This window comes from Gopherus evgoodei, chromosome 9 (genome assembly GCF_007399415.2).
Source record: "Gopherus evgoodei ecotype Sinaloan lineage chromosome 9, rGopEvg1_v1.p, whole genome shotgun sequence".
NCBI lineage: Eukaryota > Metazoa > Chordata > Testudines > Testudinidae > Gopherus > Gopherus evgoodei.
Genome location: NC_044330.1, coordinates 88918655 through 88935762, shown reverse-complemented (window position 1 = coordinate 88935762; position 17108 = coordinate 88918655). Strand labels below are relative to the sequence as shown.

The following is a 17108-nucleotide window of genomic DNA, read 5'->3' as shown; positions in this document are numbered from 1 at the left end:
GAGCTGCCCATTTCTTGAGAAGTTAATGCCAGACACTGGTTATTCTTCCAGCAATGCCTGTTGCTGAAATGGTCATTACTGTGATAAGGTAAATGTTTCTAAATACTCTAGAATTAATGTTTTAGTTTTTGCTATGTGTTTTCTCTCTGCAGTGTCTCTGCCTATGCTCATGTTTGACTATTTTTTGCAGCATTAATGCTGGGCTAGTTGGTTAGTCGGAAGGTTCCTCAATGTCCTATTTAGTTTTTAGAATTGATCTTTAATCAGTCCTTAATTCTGTCGAGTGTACCAGAGTCTCATTAACACTACATGAGTACATATTGCATGTTTGTTCAAGCTACTTTGAATTCCTTCAAGCTCTTTTCTATCCTGCAGCATTGGTTAGTTAACGTTTGTAAAGTACTTTGAAGAGGCAAAGCACTAAGTGGTAATATACAAAAAGTGATAAAGGCGTGTTGAACATTGTATTGCCTTCTCATCGTTATGCACGAGAGATCCTCACCCTTGTGCCATTGCAGGATGTCTTTTTAGAGCTAAATCTTGCCCAGTGTATTGTTTTATTTTGCCTACATTACTGCAACTGAGAAATGTCTGAGTGAAATCCTGGCTCCACTGAATTCATTGGGAGTTTTGCCCCAACAAAACTTTATCTTGACCTGATCAGGTGCTGCCTTTGAGTGCTATCTTTCATTAGTGCTGGGTTTTACCGATTTGGGCTGCCCATCACAAGGTTCTCAGCATTAGTTTGTTTGCCTCCACCTCAACCCAAAACACTGTACTGTTCGTTCTCATGGTAAGCGAACAAAACAAAGTTAGTGAGAAATCCACAATATAAAGACAATTTTATTGCCAATAAGCTCTTAAAACTCTTTTTTTTCCTGTTTCAGTAGGACCTTATTCTTCCTGTTGAAAATCCGGTCATAACATCTCTCATTTAAAAATAAAATTATTTTGAAATAAATAAATATATAAAATAAATACCATATACATTTTATAAATAGTTTTGTCCTTATGCACAGTATCCATGCTTACATCTTAATAATGTTTCCCACCCTCACTCCCACCCTCAACAGCAGGAAAAAAAACACACATCCGAACCAGTTCATAATAATCCATGTCGCAAATTCCAGGGCCACTTCAGCAGGGTACCATTTGAAGGGCATCTTAAAACATAACCATTCCAAGCTTACCAGCAGCATCTCTATCAGTTCTGTGGTCTTTTTCTTTCCTGTAATCAAGTTGTTGTGGTTTGTTTTTTGTTTTGAATCATCATTGCATGTGACCATTCCACCTCTTTCATAACCACCAGGTAAAGACAGTGAATGAAAATGAAAGATTATATGGAGGGCTCCCTCCCCATCCCCTATCCCCCACCCCCACAAATAACCCAGCTTTGATATACACTTTAAACAATGAGGAACGGCAGTGTTGAATTCAAGGTAAGTGCTTTTCTATGTTATCTAAGTTTATAGGAATGATGGAATGACTATTAATATAATGCTCCAGGAAAAAGCTTGGGAACCCAAGTATGTACATTGATTGGACAGCTGCAGGAAATATCACCTATAGTGGAAAAGATCTCTGAACATTGCAGGTATTTTAGCAGGGTCCACAGGTCTGGGTAAAAAATGAGTGAACTTCTGGTGTCTCTTAGTCCTGTATCCTTCACGAGGTGAGCCATCCTTGTTCAAAGCCACATAATATTGTCTCTCAGAGTCGGAATGTTTGTAGAGGGTCGAGGCATAGGTGTTGTACCAGTTTTCTTCAAACTGCTCTCGGAAAACGCACTCCCTCGTAAGTTTCTTCTGTGTTGGGGGGTTATGAGAAGGAGAGAAAAGACACACGCGTGAACTTTATACTTGTAATTCATGTTAGATTCCATTTCTTCCTCGTCTTGCACCTCAATTTCCTGAACTTTCTTGGCTTCCTAATTCCGGCTCCCCTAAGACTAGCCTCTGCTGACTGTAACGTGCACCCTTGCAACATCTCCCATTCATTAATTCTAGAGATGAGCTCAAAATTATAAAAGCCCAAATTCAAATACCCTTGAACTTTGAGAGGGAAGGCAGCAAAATCCAAACTCAGAGCTGGAGCTGAATTTTGCTGTTTTAAAAACAGGCTGAACCAAAACTCAAAACCTGAACACCCCTGGAATAAGGAGTGTTTGAGATCTCTATCTGAATGTTGCAGCTTGGCTACATCTTTAATTAATGCAGGGAAAGGCTCTGGCCTAAGAGGGCATCACTGTGCTTTGTATGCTGCACGATGCACAGTATTAAGGGCTGCTACAAGGAGATCAGAGTTTGCCTATCACCTTAAGCACAAGACTTGTCATCTATATCACATACCAATACTTTTAGCTGACCAGCGATTAAAAGTGGAAAAGGGTGCAGTTAATTTCAATGGTTTAAATAACCCTGACATGCACTTTGAACTCTCTGAGCACACAGCCATATAAAATAGAATAATGAAAGGACTAGACAGTTATAATATCTGGAAAAGCCAGAGAACTGTGGTCTGAGGCCATAAACATAATGGAAAAAGGTCTTTGTGCTCAGCAGCATAGTATTGTCCTACAGGCAGGACACCAACCAATAATGGTTTGTAATGGGAACCGGGGCCCAGATCCTGAAGCATAGTGTGGCTACTGTGTGCCAGCGCTGCCAGCCAGTCTCAGTCATAGGCACCACCAGTCTGAACCTCCTGTATATCACAGTCCATTACCAGCCCCTGCACATTAAACCCAGCAACTGAACTGTGACCAAAGTATTACAGCCTGCAGGAGACTAGACTGTTCTGTGCCCCAGGCAGAGAATAACAGGGACCAAGGTACTGGGGAAGTGATTAAGTGAGATATACCGAGATAATCCTGGCAAGTGACTTGTAGCCACTGGGTGCAGAAAGCAACCCCCTCTCCCCGCCAAAGGTCACTGCCAATCTGACCTGGGGGGAAATTCCTCCCAACCACACATATGCTGATCAGTTAGACTTGGGGTAGTCAATTATTTTTGGTCAAGGTCCAAATTTCTTGATCAAGGTATAGTCAAGGTCCAGACTCCAGAGAAAATAATAATAGAAAAAATAAGTATATAAAAAGATTTTGGGGTCTGTTCAAAAGCATGTGACAGTCCAGATTTGGCCTGCAGTCTGCCTATTTGACTACCCTGGAGTTAAGACACTCAGCATGGGAGCAAGAAATAGCCAGCTAAGCACCCGAGAGCAAGAATACTCAGTGTCACCTCAGAGCCCTGGTCCTCCCTTCCAGTGCCCCATCTCCAGCTGTGGCCATCCTGATGCTTCAGAGGAAGGAGATTTAAAAAGAAAAAAAAAAAAGTCAACCTCCCAGAATACACTGGGGGAATCCTTTCCTGACCCCTGCTGGTGGTCCACTAAGCATGAGCTTTAGGAACATAAGAGGCAAACTGAAAGTGAGCCATAGGACTGCTGAGCCTCTGTCCCCACCATCATAAGCAACTCCATCATACAAGTGCACTCATACGTTTGTCCAGCTCTCTCTCAAAATTATTCAAGTTGTTTGCCCCTCACAACGCCTACTGGGAGGCTGGTGTAGTCTGGCCCTGGAGCCAGTGTAATCAGCCATCAGAGGATCATCTCAGCATAGGGGAATTCTCAGGTGATACAGAGTCACTAGGTCATAAGGAACGTCTGGGGCCTCCCTCTCTCCCATTGAGCCCTGTCTGCCATAACTGCATCTTGGCTTTTGGCTGCTGGTGTTGACATTAAACAACGTGCAAACGATATGCACCAAGCTGACAGCATGGTATGGAGAGTAGCATGTTTCTAACTGCAAAAGGACAAGTTAGATCTGTCACAGAAAAGATTTGCAGTCAACCCTCTACATTTAGCAACATACAGATTTTATTAAATGGAGAAAAACTGAAAGCACTGAGGGAGTAGATGGCTGGTTTGATCTTTGGGGCTGTTAAATTTGCACACAAATGTATGCAAGATTGGCACAGAGAAAAATGACTTCCTTACTGAACCTTTACAAAAACACTAGACTATTCTACAGCAGTCTCCCAAAATATGTCCCTAACACCAGTACAAGATGCCATTTAATGGGCCTTTACTGTAGATTACTGCTATACCTTTTAATAAGGGAATCCTGGTCAAAGTGTTGACACCTCTTCCAATATTTGGGTTTTTTTTCTTAAAGCCTTAACTTTTGGAATCCTACGATTACAAGAGAATCTCTGTTTTCACCTTTTTTTAAAAGAAAATTTCTAGTCCGTCACGATTGCAGAGAAAAGCTTGCAAATGTGACCTGAGTTGTACCCTGAAGGCAAATAAAATGAATACAAAAATTATTTTATTTATTAATGATTTGTTTTTAATTCTCATGTTTTTTAACATTTGGGCTTGATGATACTGCTGTTAAAGCCACCTGGCCAGTATGAAGAACATTTTCTAATGCACAGGTCTGTGACGGCAGAAAGGAAAAGTCCAATGATATTGTACTGAAATTAACTCTGTTACCAACTAAGATTATATGTTATTATACTGACATGTCTGTGGCATGACATTAATGGATTCTGTAGTTTGATTGGCCCGATTGTGGGACTCTCTGTTGCTTTAAAATTGCAACCACAGCGCTTCAAAGCAAAACAAGCAGAATGCAAGTTAATTTCTTACGTTTCAGTAGTACCACTTAAGGTTCTGACCCAGAGGTGGGCAAACTATGGTCCGTGGGTTACATCTGGCTGGCGGGACTGTCCTGCCTGACCCCTGAGCTACCGGCCAGGGAGGCTAGCCCCCAGCCCCTTCCCTGCTATCTCCCTCCCCCACAACCTCAGCTCGCCTGCCGCCAGCGCTCTGGGTGGTGAGGCTGTGAGCTCCTGCCGGGCAGCGCGGCTGCGAGAGCCACTGGCCTGCCTTGGTGCTTTAGACTGTGCGGCAGTGTGGCTGGCTCCGGCCAGGTGGCGCAGCTGCCAGTCCTAGTGCTCTGAGCAGCATGGTAAGGGGGTGAGGAGTGGGGGGGAGGTTGGATAAGGGGCAGAGGATCCCAGGAGGAAGTCAGGAGACAGGGAGCAGGGGACAATTGGATGGGGCAGAGGTTCTGGGGGGGGCGGTCAGGGGACAGGGAGCAGGGGAGTTGGATGGGGCAGAGGTGCAGGGTGCGATCAGGGGACAGGGAGCAGGGAGGGTTGGATAGGCATGGGTGTCCTGGAGGGCCTGTCAGGGAGTGAGGGAGGTGGATGGGGGTCAGGGGACAGGGAGCAGGGGGCAGTTGGATGGGGGTGAGGTCCCGGGGGGCAGTTAAGGAGATGGGGTCCTGGGAGGGGGCAGTCAGGGGAAAAGGAGCAGGGGGGTTGGATGGGTCAGGGGTTCTGAAGGGAGCAGTCAGGGGGCAGGAAGTGGGAGCAGTGGATAGGGGCAGGGGCCAGGCTGTTTGTGGAGGTACAGCCTTCCCTACCCAGCCCTCCATACAGTTTTGGAACCCCGACGTGGCCCTTGGGCCAAAAAGTTTGCCCACCCCTGTTCTGACCCCAAGAGCACCCACCTCCTACTGACTTCAGTAGGCGTTGTAGTAGCTGAACTCTTTTCAGAAGCAAGCCTTACTTCCTGAAGTACAAGCTCAGTTTTTGTTATCTGGTCTAATTTTTGTTTAAATTAAATTAAAAATAAATGAAACCATATGGAAAACAAGAGTGACAAGGATGCAGATTTAGGGTCCCTGCTGTTGTGTGGTTTAAATTTTCCAGCCAACATTTTTCTCAGTATTTATATGCCAATAGACTCACAACAGGATCTCATCATGTTTCCCTAGACATGACCCCCTGAGGGCTCTGTGTATGCCTTTCACAACAAGTGTAACGGCACATTCCACCCTTCTGGGCTGTCTTCCTAATCTGTGAACATGCGGCCCACAGTCGAGAGAAGCAGCTTTCTCCCTTTTGCCCTACTCTTTGCATGTGTAATGCTATGGAGTACACTGATATACTGTCCTCACTTCCACCCAGATGCTTACCAAAAATTAGCCATCTAATGTGGGGTAGGTTGTAGCTCACTTAGAGGCAGCGGATAATTATTAATTTATAGGTTATAAAAGAAAAAAACCAACAACCCAAACTTCCAGTAATTTGGAACCATTGAGTCATGCTCATCACTAACCTACATAAATGTGTGATCTGATCATTGTTGCTCTCATCTTTCCTCCTTTTATTTGTTATACTCATTTGGTGCATTTTATTTCAAATTAGATAAGTCTTCAGGGCAGTGTGTGTGTGCGGGTGTGCTGACTAGCTCAATGGGGCCCCAATCCTAATGGAGGCTTTTGCTCACTAGGATGATTTCAATAGTTCATAATAATGATGATGTGGCAGGTTTTGATTTTGAGAAACAAGGCTAAGGTTTGAGCATCACCATGTCATAAACCCTGTATCGTCTACATTGCACATGCCATGTATATATTTAGACATGCAGTGAACAGTTTATCAGTCAGTTAAATATATGCAGTATAGGTGAATTCATTCTACTACAAACCCTTAACTGCCTTTTTTCTGTTTAAATGTGCACCCTTAACATTGCATACACATAGGTCTCTGCATTTAAATGTTGGGGGTTTTTTATTTGGAGGGGTATTTCAAAGGACGTGAGGGGAAAAAGAAGAAATGGCCTATGCAGAGAAGCATTTAAATGATCCCTCTTAGCTTTGAAGTTCGCACCTCATGAAGAGAAATGGGCTTTGTGCCAGTGGTGGTGTGGGGGAGCAGGAGGAGGAAGAGGGTGAGTTCAGAATTTTGCTGCTATTGTTTATTCGGCTGGTTTTCTATGAAGGTTTGTACATCCAGAATACACCAGTTTAATGTACGGTGGGATTTTAAAGTGATGTGTAAAAAATCAGTGTAAAAAGCTGGATTGTCCTGTTTCAGTTTGAATCACCTTTACTTCAATTTGGGCTAAATTGATTAGGAATGGATTTAAACTACACTGAAATAAGCTCCTTTTAAATAAAAATAAGTGTGTCCACACATGGTTTGCATTGGTTTAACTAAACCAGTGCAAATTTGTGTGTGTAGAAAAGGCCTGAAGGGGATTTATTTTGCTTTAGTTTAAGTTGATTAGCTCAAACCAATCCCTGAACTGAAAGAACACACTCCTAAACTGAAATTAAAGGCTGAAACTCTGACCATATTGAAGTCAATAGCAATTTTGCCATTGACTTCAATCGGAGTCAGGTTATCATCTGGAGCATCCACAAAGAGGTTTGCACTAGTTTAACTAATCAGTTTAAAACCCGATTTAAATTAAAATTGGTGCAGTTTTCTCATGTAGATTCGGTCAAATTTTGATGGATTGTGCTGGATGTATTTTAGTAAGACATTCACAGTCTCCATTCTGCAGCCCAGGGGCCCATTTCATCAGGCAGAGACACTATACAATGGGGATGTAACAAAGGGGGTGGAGCTTCGTTAACTTCCACTAAAAGACTTAGCGGATGTCTGTGCCAAAGGATTTTTCAATCACAGAACTTTCTATCCTTCCCTGTCCCAAATCAGTGCTACCAAGGCCTGAGTCCTCCATAAGAACCATTTACAGGCACTGTTTAGAGAGATTTTCTAGCTATTTTGAAGTTATTGGTAAGCATAACAAGTCTCTCTTCTTCATCAATTTTAAACAGGCTGAAGTGACTTTCCAATGGAATGAGACCAAAAATGGAAAATTTCAGTGCCAAAGGGGCATTTTTTAGAAGGTTATGAGAACACAGGAGTTATAATGAAAGTCCCATCATAGCTTTAAGTACAGTTTTCATTATTGAAAAGCTATAATATAAATGTATGCATCTGCAGACGTGTATATATATATTCCTGTGAACCTAGATCATTCAGAGAAGAAAAGTGACATGCTGTTCAGATGACAGAACACAAACACACACCCTGATGGTGTGCTATAATTTATCTCCTTGCCTTTAGTTTATGATCACCACAATATCCCTGAATGGCAGAACCACAAGTGAGTTACACAAAGCTCCTAAACGAAGGCTAATGATAAAAACTTTATACTCATGTTCTTGTCTGTTTTCTTTATCCCAAATATTTGTCAGGTTTTGTTAGAGCTTTGGTCGGTCTCTCTCTCCGCTTTTCTACTTCAACTTCAGTTGCAACTATGACAACAATGGAATAATTGATATGGGTGGAGCTACGTGACATCCACAGATGCAGTGCAGAGTCATTGGATTGGTTGTAACAGGCTTGCAGATGACCACGTGCTTAGGCAAGGCTGGCAGCTTATGTGGTCACCCTGTTGGACTAGCACACATTATATGGGCAGTACACAGGGCTAGCTGACCTCTCAGAAGGTACTGTGTAAGTTTTATAGTATTACAATGATTATAAAACCTCAAACTTACCGACCCATACAGCTCGCCTCTCTCATTCATTCCGAGGTAGAGTCCTGAATCCACCCCACGGATACTAACCAGCCCCACCGCCAGGCTAATGAACTCCAAAATCCCTAAAGAGGAGGAATACAGATCATTCAGAGAACAGAACTGACACCAGGTACAAGTGACAAAGATAAATCAGCCTTCCCCAGCCTGTTGGAAGAGCTCTTTGTTTACAGGGCGTTCTATGGGCCCTGACTCTGCTCTTGCTCACACAAATGTAACCCAGTGACTTGCACTCTGAAATCCTCATCTGTAAAGCATTTGTTCAGCCTTCAGGAAGAGTAAATCCTTTAAGAGTAAAGTATCATTAGTTTCCTTACCAGTCACTGCAGGATGGGACAGGTGAGTATTTTGTGCCTGGTCTGGTAAATGTCCTTAACATTCTGGAAGGTTCTATAGTAAAGATGTATATTAGCCACTGAAAGTGAGGTGGTGATGGTCCCCGCCATGCTTTCTGTCTGTGGACAACCAGGGGGGACTGGCTCATCGGAAAGCCCTTTGGAGATCTGCAGTGATGGCAAGGCTATGGACAATTTCCCTCTCTTAGTTCAGAGGTTGGTTATGTACTTGTCTCTGCCCGAGTGTGTGCGCACAGGCATCTCAACTAATTCACTGGGAGCTATGGCATGGAAGAGAAGTGTGTGTTCGCTTCCCCAGTCCAAACTTCTGTTTAAACTGATGGGAGAGAGATTACCACTGACAGAACATCTCCCTCTTTCTAACCTTTCATACAGCTCTGAATCTATTACTACAGCTCCTATAACATCCAGCCCGGGGTGAGCACACCTCCCCCACGCCGCTCATGTTACCTCACACGGCTCCTCTTGTGCATGTGCCCTGGAATTCTCAGTGCACCACCTGGGGCGAGTTCACCATCTGCCACCTACTGACTTTACTGGGAGTCACATGGCTTGAAACCCTCCCTTCCATCCACACCCGCTTTTGACTCTTTGGAAATGTACCTTCTAGTATGTCAGGTGTATCACTCATACAACAAGGACAGATGTCCCACTTTGCCTCCACTCCCTCAGTCATAGGGTAGCTAGCCTTCTCACTCAGCTGTGCAGTACACCTGTGTCCTGCTGGCAGCTAAACAAATGGCAATGAGGTAGACTTTCTAGTTCAACTTAAATTTTGCTCCCACAGATAAGCTGTTTTTTGTTTTTCTTCCCAGTTTGTGCCTTGATGCTTGTGTGGTGTTAGAATTATTCCCCCAGCAGCTATAAGACTGGTAGCCCTTCTTTTCCATGTGCCAGCAGTGAATGTAGTCCCAGTTTAATCTCTCCACCCTCCTGACTAACATACCATGGACCAGATCAAACTTCCACTAAAGTCAGTGAGAGCTGCTAGGTACTGAGCACTTTTGGAAAAAGGTCACTTATTTAAGAGCTGAAATATCGATTTCAGAGCCAAAATGTAGACTTCTGGTTTTTAAAAAATCTTTACCTAAATGTTCTTAATGGATTCGCGCACACGTTTTCTAGAGGGTTAAATCTAAAGCCATATTCAATTTGGGAAAACCTATCCTTCCTATGACCCCAAACTTGCGTCTGCCAGTGAAGTGAGTCACCCTGTTGTGACTCCACTACAAAAAAATGGAAGAATACAAATTGTTTCCTTACATTCTCTGTTTTCTACAAAGGGATCTGTGGCAGGATCCAGAAATTACTTGTTTTCTAGCAAGCAGGGAGTTAACTCCTACCTTAGACAAAAGTCCCAGTCAGACAAGTCTGGGGCAATACAGGGGACTCTTTAAGAACAGGCCTTTGGCACTCAGCAAGGAGAGAAAGGGGGCTTTTTAGAAGGCCCAGTGAACATGGACTGGCTTGTGCTTTAGACTGTGAAGGTTTTCTGCTCACTTCTGATATGTTTTCTGGGAGGTGGCACGGTCCAGTGAACTGGGAGTCAAGAGGCCTACCTTCTATTTCTTCTTCTGCAACTTGCTAATTCTGTAATGTGTGGCAAGTTACTCAATGTCTGTTCCTTTGCAAAGTGCTTTGAGATGTCAGATGTAAAGAGCTATACAGCTCTTAACTATTATGCTACACCATTTTGTTTTCTTATTGTACATACTGACCTTTAATCCATAAGAATCCCTTTCCTAGAGGTAGAGACCGTGCTGAAATGAGACTATTTTTATTTATTCTATTTTTTTGTTGCCAAAGCAACAAATTCAGTTCACCAATTTACAATACTTTGGGGGTTTATTGCATTTGTGTTGAGTACATTTATCCCCTCGCAGTTTCACAATCATCAACATTTGGGATGGGACATGAGGCAATGTGCCAAGGGGATTAATAAATAAAAGGGTGTGTGTGTGTGTGACTGGGCAAAATCTGAGTAAGAGTCTCACATAAGGGAACAGGAATATAGACCTCTACTCTGATATAATGTGCTCCTTGGGAGCCAAAAAATCTCACCGCCTTATAGGTGAGACCATGTTATATTGGGTACTGTTCAGCTTCCCTGGCAGTGATTTAAAGGGTCTGGTGCTCCGGCTGCTGTGGGGAGCCCCGGGCCCTTTAAATCAGCACTGGAGCTCCGGCAGCAGCCGGAGCCTCTGGCCCTTTAAATCCCTGCCGGAGCCCCAGGGCTCCAGCACATGGGCTCAGGTGGGGATTTAAAGGGCCTGGGGCTCCACACGAATTCGGATATAACGCGGTAAAGCAACGGGGCTTGGGCAGGGCTTTAAAGGGCCTGCGACTCCCTGCACATTTACTACATTATATCCGAATTTGTGTTATATCGGGGTAGAGGTGTAGCACTATCTTAGAAACTAGGAGCCTCTTTCTCACCCAGATTGATTAATTTTTATTTGAGTGAGAAATCCCTGAAAATGTTTGAGAACAATGAATCTATCTAAAGTACTTATACCACCTCCTATTTCCATAGCATCTAAGTGCCTCATAACACCCTGGTGAGTGCCTCATAAAACCCCCACTTTACAGATGGGGAGGTGAGCACAGAAAGCGTAACTGACTTGTCCAAGGTACAACAGGAAGACTATGACACATCTGGGAGCTGAACCATAATTTCCCAAGTCCTGGACTAGCATCTTGAGCACTAAACTCTCCTTCTCCTTTCCAAATGGATGGGTAAACAAAACTTATCCTACTCTGGGGGAGATGTCTACCTCTGTTTTTGCAGGCACTTAACTCTCTTCTGGTTTACCCATGATAATCTCTTCTGACAATGTCACTTGTAATAGTCCTCTTTTCTGATCATTCGAGTAGCACTTAGAGAAGCGAACCAAGGGACAACTATGTTGAAATAACATTAAGAGTATAACTTAAACCCACAAAAGTCAGGAGAGAGAGTGAAGGCTGAAAAAATGTGGGCGGACATCCATCTTGTCCTTAATTCACTCCAATTGCTAGACAAAATTGCAGCTTTATGCCTCTGATCTCCACCAGCACAGGGAGTGGCCACTGGGGTTAGATCAAGAATTTACTTTCTAACTGTAGTGGGGTGTGTTTATGGAAGTACGTGATTTTCTTTTCCAACACTTGTCTCTTCTTTTGTGGCTTGGTTATTCATTCTGCTTGCTCTTCAAGTCCCTCTACATAATATTCAGAGAGATTTGACTAGAACTATTGCTGGATGAAGTAAACACTGAAGGGACGAATAATCATCTACCCTCCTTTGTAATGGCCAGATCCCACTCACTGTTACATTACTAAATGAATGTTCAAGGAACTGTTCAGCTGGCTGCACCTGTCTCTTTTTGCACAACTATATCCATGTGCCTGAATGTAGAAATATCAGATGTTGTAATGATCTCTACAAACCTAAAGCTTCAGCTAAAAACCCCAACAACTGTTTGGTAACAGGTGCACTAAAGTATGAATGTCAAAGTCTTCAGAGGAGCTTCCTCTATAGATTTCACTAGCCTCCCCCCAAAAAACAAACTTAAATACAGCCTTTTTAGCTCTGTTCTTGGGAGTGTTCTGTTTGCTGTCCTTATTACTCTCCAGTCTAAACTTTGACAGCTTGATTCTCTTATCAGGGCTTGTCTACACTGGGAATTTACAGTGCTGCAACTTTCTCGCTCAGGGATGTGAAAAAACACCCCCTTGCGCGCAGCACATTTCAGCGCTGTAAAGCGCCAGTGTAGACAGTGCTCCAGTGCTGGGAGCTATGCCCCTCGTGGAAGTGTTTTTTTAGAGCGCTGGGAGAGTGCCGCTACCACACAAGCCATGTTAAAGCTACACGTACAGATACACTTATAGATTACCAGTAACTTTGTTGACGTCAGTAGAGTAACACTGGGGTAAAACTGGCATAAGCTAGAAGAGAATTGGTCCCTGGTTGCAAGGAGTTCCCCGGCGAGTCTAGCATTCACATAAGGAGTGTTTCTCCCTGCGGAGCTGATGTTAATTCAAAATCCCTTCCAGATTTCTTCTAATCATCCATTTCTTTGGTATAGAAAAAGGTCCTGACAGAGCAATAATAACTGCGATATGGTTTCAAATTCTTCCAGTTTCATCTATGATTCTTTAGGCAGGACTACTAGTTTTGTGCTGACATCTGGAAACTTCTCCAACATGAGACCTAGCTTTTCTCTACAAATCCTGGAGAGTGTTTCTCCAGGATTCTGAGCTAATCCTATTCAAAGAGGAATGTGCTTCAATCTTTAGGCTACAGTATTCTCCATATATATAACCCTGTTAACTTCTTTATTTCTTATGGACATATCTCTTGAATCCCACGCTGGGACTCCCTCCCTTTGCCCCCAGAGGCTAGGAGCTCCCCATCATATTACTCTGACAGCATTTTGCTTCATTGTCTTACTTCAAAGAAAACTTTTAAGTCTTGTACAGATTTAGACTCTGTACTTTGGGGATGGATCAGCAGAGGATGGTGCAGACACAGTACACTTTTTCCTGAACCCCATCCAACATTACGAGATAGATAACAAGTCCAGTTCCACCCCTTATCCCAGCTGCAGTTGGATAGATGCCATCGCTGTGGTGGCCCAGAGTGTTATCTTTGGAGTGGATTTAATTATCTGCTTAGGAGGTCGGGGTGCGCCTTCCCAGTCTATGGGTCCTGTCAAGCTAGCACTCAAATCTCAGGAGTGTCTAAATCTAGCCACATTAAACCCCATCTGTGGCTGTAGTCTGGGTCCTTCACTATGCTTTTCCACTTCCCCAGAATTGTGTAGTTTGCCTATTTCTGTAATAATTCATTCTCTTCTGACTGCTGCATGCAAAATTCAGGAATGCATTGGTACACGAAATTCTAATGCAAACCAGACTGGTTACACTGGAATTTAAATATTCATGGCTACTGAATGCAGATGGTGAATACAGTGTGCCAATACATTATTATTCTGCGTCTCTGTTGCAGCTAAGCTCAGTCCAACTTTATCTGAACATGAGGATTCCAGTGTAATCCTCTGGGGTCTTGCCCTGCAATTACAACAAATAACTATTTATTTTATACTGCCTTCGGGAAAACCCCGAAGGAGAAATCTGTAATATTTTATATCTGACGTCTGGTCTAGTTTACGTAGCTGGATGCCGACTGTTAAAACACTTATGGAATGTGAATGTTTCAATTTATTGAACACACACTATGATTAATTCTTAATCTTAACCTTGCAAAACTAATGAAACGTATTTGCTTGTTTTAATATGTGCAATTTCCAAACTTTGTTTAGAGACAAATTTATTTTATCTTAAGCTTCAAAAAGTAGAACTGGGTGAGGATCTGTCATTAGATGCTGATAGTTTATTTGTGTAAAGATGTGTAAAAAGTGAGCAGAAAAGTAGTAATAAAGTGGCAGAAGTAGATAAAAAATATACAATAGATACAAAGGACTTTCCTTCTCTTCCCCTTAGTATGAGAATCCATCACATGCTGTGAGATGAAAGGGAAAAGATATATGTCTTTTGGGAGGTAATTAAAGAGCACTTGCCCCATGAGCCTATTACTACCTTACTCTGACCTGTGGGTTATGACTTTTTTGTTGATTTAGGCAAGGACATGCTACCTGCACCTGGTGTTTATGCAAGGTACAGTACACAGTCAGGGGTTTGGGGTTTTTTGTATGATTCCAATCAATTCAAAATCCTTGCCTTCAAACAGTAACACCACAAATATTCATAAGCTATTATTTCTCAGATAAAATTAATGAGTAACAAACCTTAGAAGACATAACAGAAATCCTTTCAGGGAGGAGTTAAATTATTGCACACCACAAAAAGTCACAAGAATGTTTCTTACAACCTGTTGACTGTACAATTGAGATCACCAACTTGGGACTTGTTGATAGTTTACACAGACACCTGCACTATTTGCCAAAGTAGCAGGAGTTTTTCTTTACTCTGTTCAGACTTACTGTACTTCTGTGCCTGTGGCTTGAGATGCATTTTTCAAAGATTACATATAGTCTCATTAGAGGTCTGTGAGTTTCTGTGACACTAATACAAACTCTGAAGTCTTTTCCAGCTTTGCCCTGAATGCTAGGTAAATCAGCAATGTTCTGTCTATCCTCATTTCTCTTTTCCTTCTTCTGAAGGTTAAGGTCACCAAATATTTTCTCCAAAAAAAAAAAATCTTTCTGGCCCTGCTGATCTGATTCTGCTTTGAGGACATTCTTAATGGCTATGCAAGTAAGGAAAAAAGGACTTTAGCCCACAAAATCTGCAAAAGCAAAAAAAAACCAAAAAAACGTTGTTTTTGTTTGTTTCCCCAACCTGCTGTCTCTTCTTTCTTTTGCCTTTCTCGCTACCCTGAGCTTCCAGAGGTTCGAAAAGAGCTGAAGTAATCAGCAAGTTGCTTTTTAAAAAAATCATGTTTTTATGCACCTGCAGAATGACTTAGCACTGGTAGAATAGGAAATTGAAAATAAAAATGCCCAAATTTCTGGGAAGTGAGCGCATTTGTTTAGAATCTAATTATATCCATTCCAGGGATGATTTATATTAATAGTGTAATTAGTTTTGTATGTGAGACAGGCGGCTGGGCTCTTTGAACAAGTTCATAAAGAAAACGGGCAGCCTCAGAGCCATCGCGAGTATTCAGTAGAGAAAAGACACCTGTTTCTTGGATGGGGGAAGATGTGGAGACCCCTCTCCGACTTGGAGGGGAGGACAAAAGGGGGTTAACCCCTCACTTTCGGGGGGAAGAGATCACAAGGATGCATTGCATTGGGTTCAATGAGGAATTTAAAAAAGGTCGAAAAGAAACAGGAATAAGCAGAGGCAAACACGTGGTTTGGACGCTAACCAAGTTCGGGGTTTTAAGGCTGTAAACAGTGTTAACAAGGTGACTCGTGGATACTTTTCTATCCTTCCGCACGATTCCAGCGAACTTTCCCGCAAGATAAGGTGCCCTCAGTGACTCTGACCCTGTCTCACCGCCAGGAGAGCACCCGGAGCCAGGCACCGAACCCCCTAGGGATTAACCTGCCCCCAAAAAGCTTTTGCACCCTTCCCAGTTGCCCTGGCTGTGTTCAGGCGGGACAGCCCTCTCCCCAGAACCCTCACTGCATCTCTCCCCCGCTTCCCCGCGTGGGAGTCTTGATTTGGCATTTGAATCCGTGAACCCCAGTCCGACCAGGCAGGCAGAGAAGATTCCCTGATACGCCCGTAGCAATGCGAAGAATGTGGAGCTTGTCTTCTGCTCAGACGCAGGGGGAAGACGTGCAAAAAGCATACTTGGCACATGCCAAAAGAATGTGGAGGCAAATGGAAGTGAACTCAGGATCCTCAACCTGCTTTGTCTGGGACTGCAGGAAACTCAGACCAGACCCTAAGCAATCAGTGGAAAAGCGAGACTGGAACACCCCGCCCTTGCATTCGCCCCCCTCCCTCGCTCCCACACGTATAAGGAAAAATCAGTGATAAAGAATATAAGCCCCTTTCTTACCGAATCTGCTGTGATCCTGCCTGGTGCCATGCACCGTGCCGTTAGGGAAGATTTCCAGATGGAAGCCCGTCCTGCAGTAGAGCTGCCTCCGCCTGAGGATACCTTTAAGGTGGGCAAAGTCAGTGGGAGATCCCCTCTGGAGCCTTCCTTCAATCTGGCCCAATCTCTCATTCAAAAAACCAGGAGAATCAGCTAAAGCAACATTCCCAAGAGAGGAGGAAAATCCATGCAAATCCAAATCCAGAGATCCAAGAAAGCCCCCTACCTCAGCCATCGCAATAGCAGTGTGTGTGTGTGAGTGAGAATAGTGAATGTCTGTACAAACAATAAAGAAATTGCTGGTCTCTTTTTAAAAATGTGTGTGTGTGTGTGTGTATTATATATAACTGATCAGCTGAGCTTGGCTGCCTTCAAGTAACTTCTCTACCCTCTCACAGTGTCTGATTTGAACGCCTGACCTTGCTTTGAATAAAAGTATTGTTTTTCCTTTGCATTGATCTCCTCTTGCCTTTCATAGCTGGATATGTCCAGCTATCAGATGCAAACTGCACTTTATATACATACACACTCCCCTTACATTGACATATTGGATATTTAAATACAAGCCACACCTCACTGGCATCCCCTTTGGCTATTGCTTTTTTTTTCTTTTTCTTCTTCTCTGATCCATTTGGCTTTTTTTTTTTAAAGAGAGAGAGAGAAGAGGGGAAAAAAAAGCTTCACTCCCTCTTTTATTATGAAAAAATGGCAGGAAAAGGCTACACAGTGCAGTGAGGCATAACAGCTTTTGGCAGGTTCTTGTAAAACTGCTGATGAAATCATGGAG

At 43.2% G+C, this 17108-nt stretch overlaps 1 protein-coding gene across 1 annotated transcript; it reads right to left on the bottom strand.

Annotated features, from left to right (window-relative positions):
• Positions 1–1426: 1426 nt before the first annotated feature.
• FGF16 (fibroblast growth factor 16) lies at positions 1427–16755 on the bottom strand. Its single transcript, XM_030575631.1, has 3 exons — positions 16283–16755; positions 8372–8475; positions 1427–1805 (listed from the first exon to the last, which is right to left on the bottom strand). The coding sequence occupies exons 1-3, from the start codon at positions 16554–16556 to the stop codon at positions 1560–1562; spliced, it is 624 nt and encodes a 207-aa protein (XP_030431491.1). The 5' UTR covers positions 16557–16755; the 3' UTR covers positions 1427–1559.
• Positions 16756–17108: the final 353 nt, after the last annotated feature.

Bases quoted from the DNA above. Each gene is read 5' to 3' on its own strand.
- FGF16 (XM_030575631.1), bottom strand. From the start codon at position 16,556: ATGGCTGAGGTAGGGGGCTTTCTTGGATCTCTGGATTTGGATTTGCAT. The intron at 8,476-16,282 runs GTAAGAAAGGGG...CCTCCTCTTTAG, and splicing joins GCAGGATCACAGCAGATTCG to GGATTTTGGAGTTCATTAGC. The intron at 1,806-8,371 runs GTAAGTTTGAGG...CCCCCAACACAG, and splicing joins GAGGCGAGCTGTATGGGTCG to AAGAAACTTACGAGGGAGTG.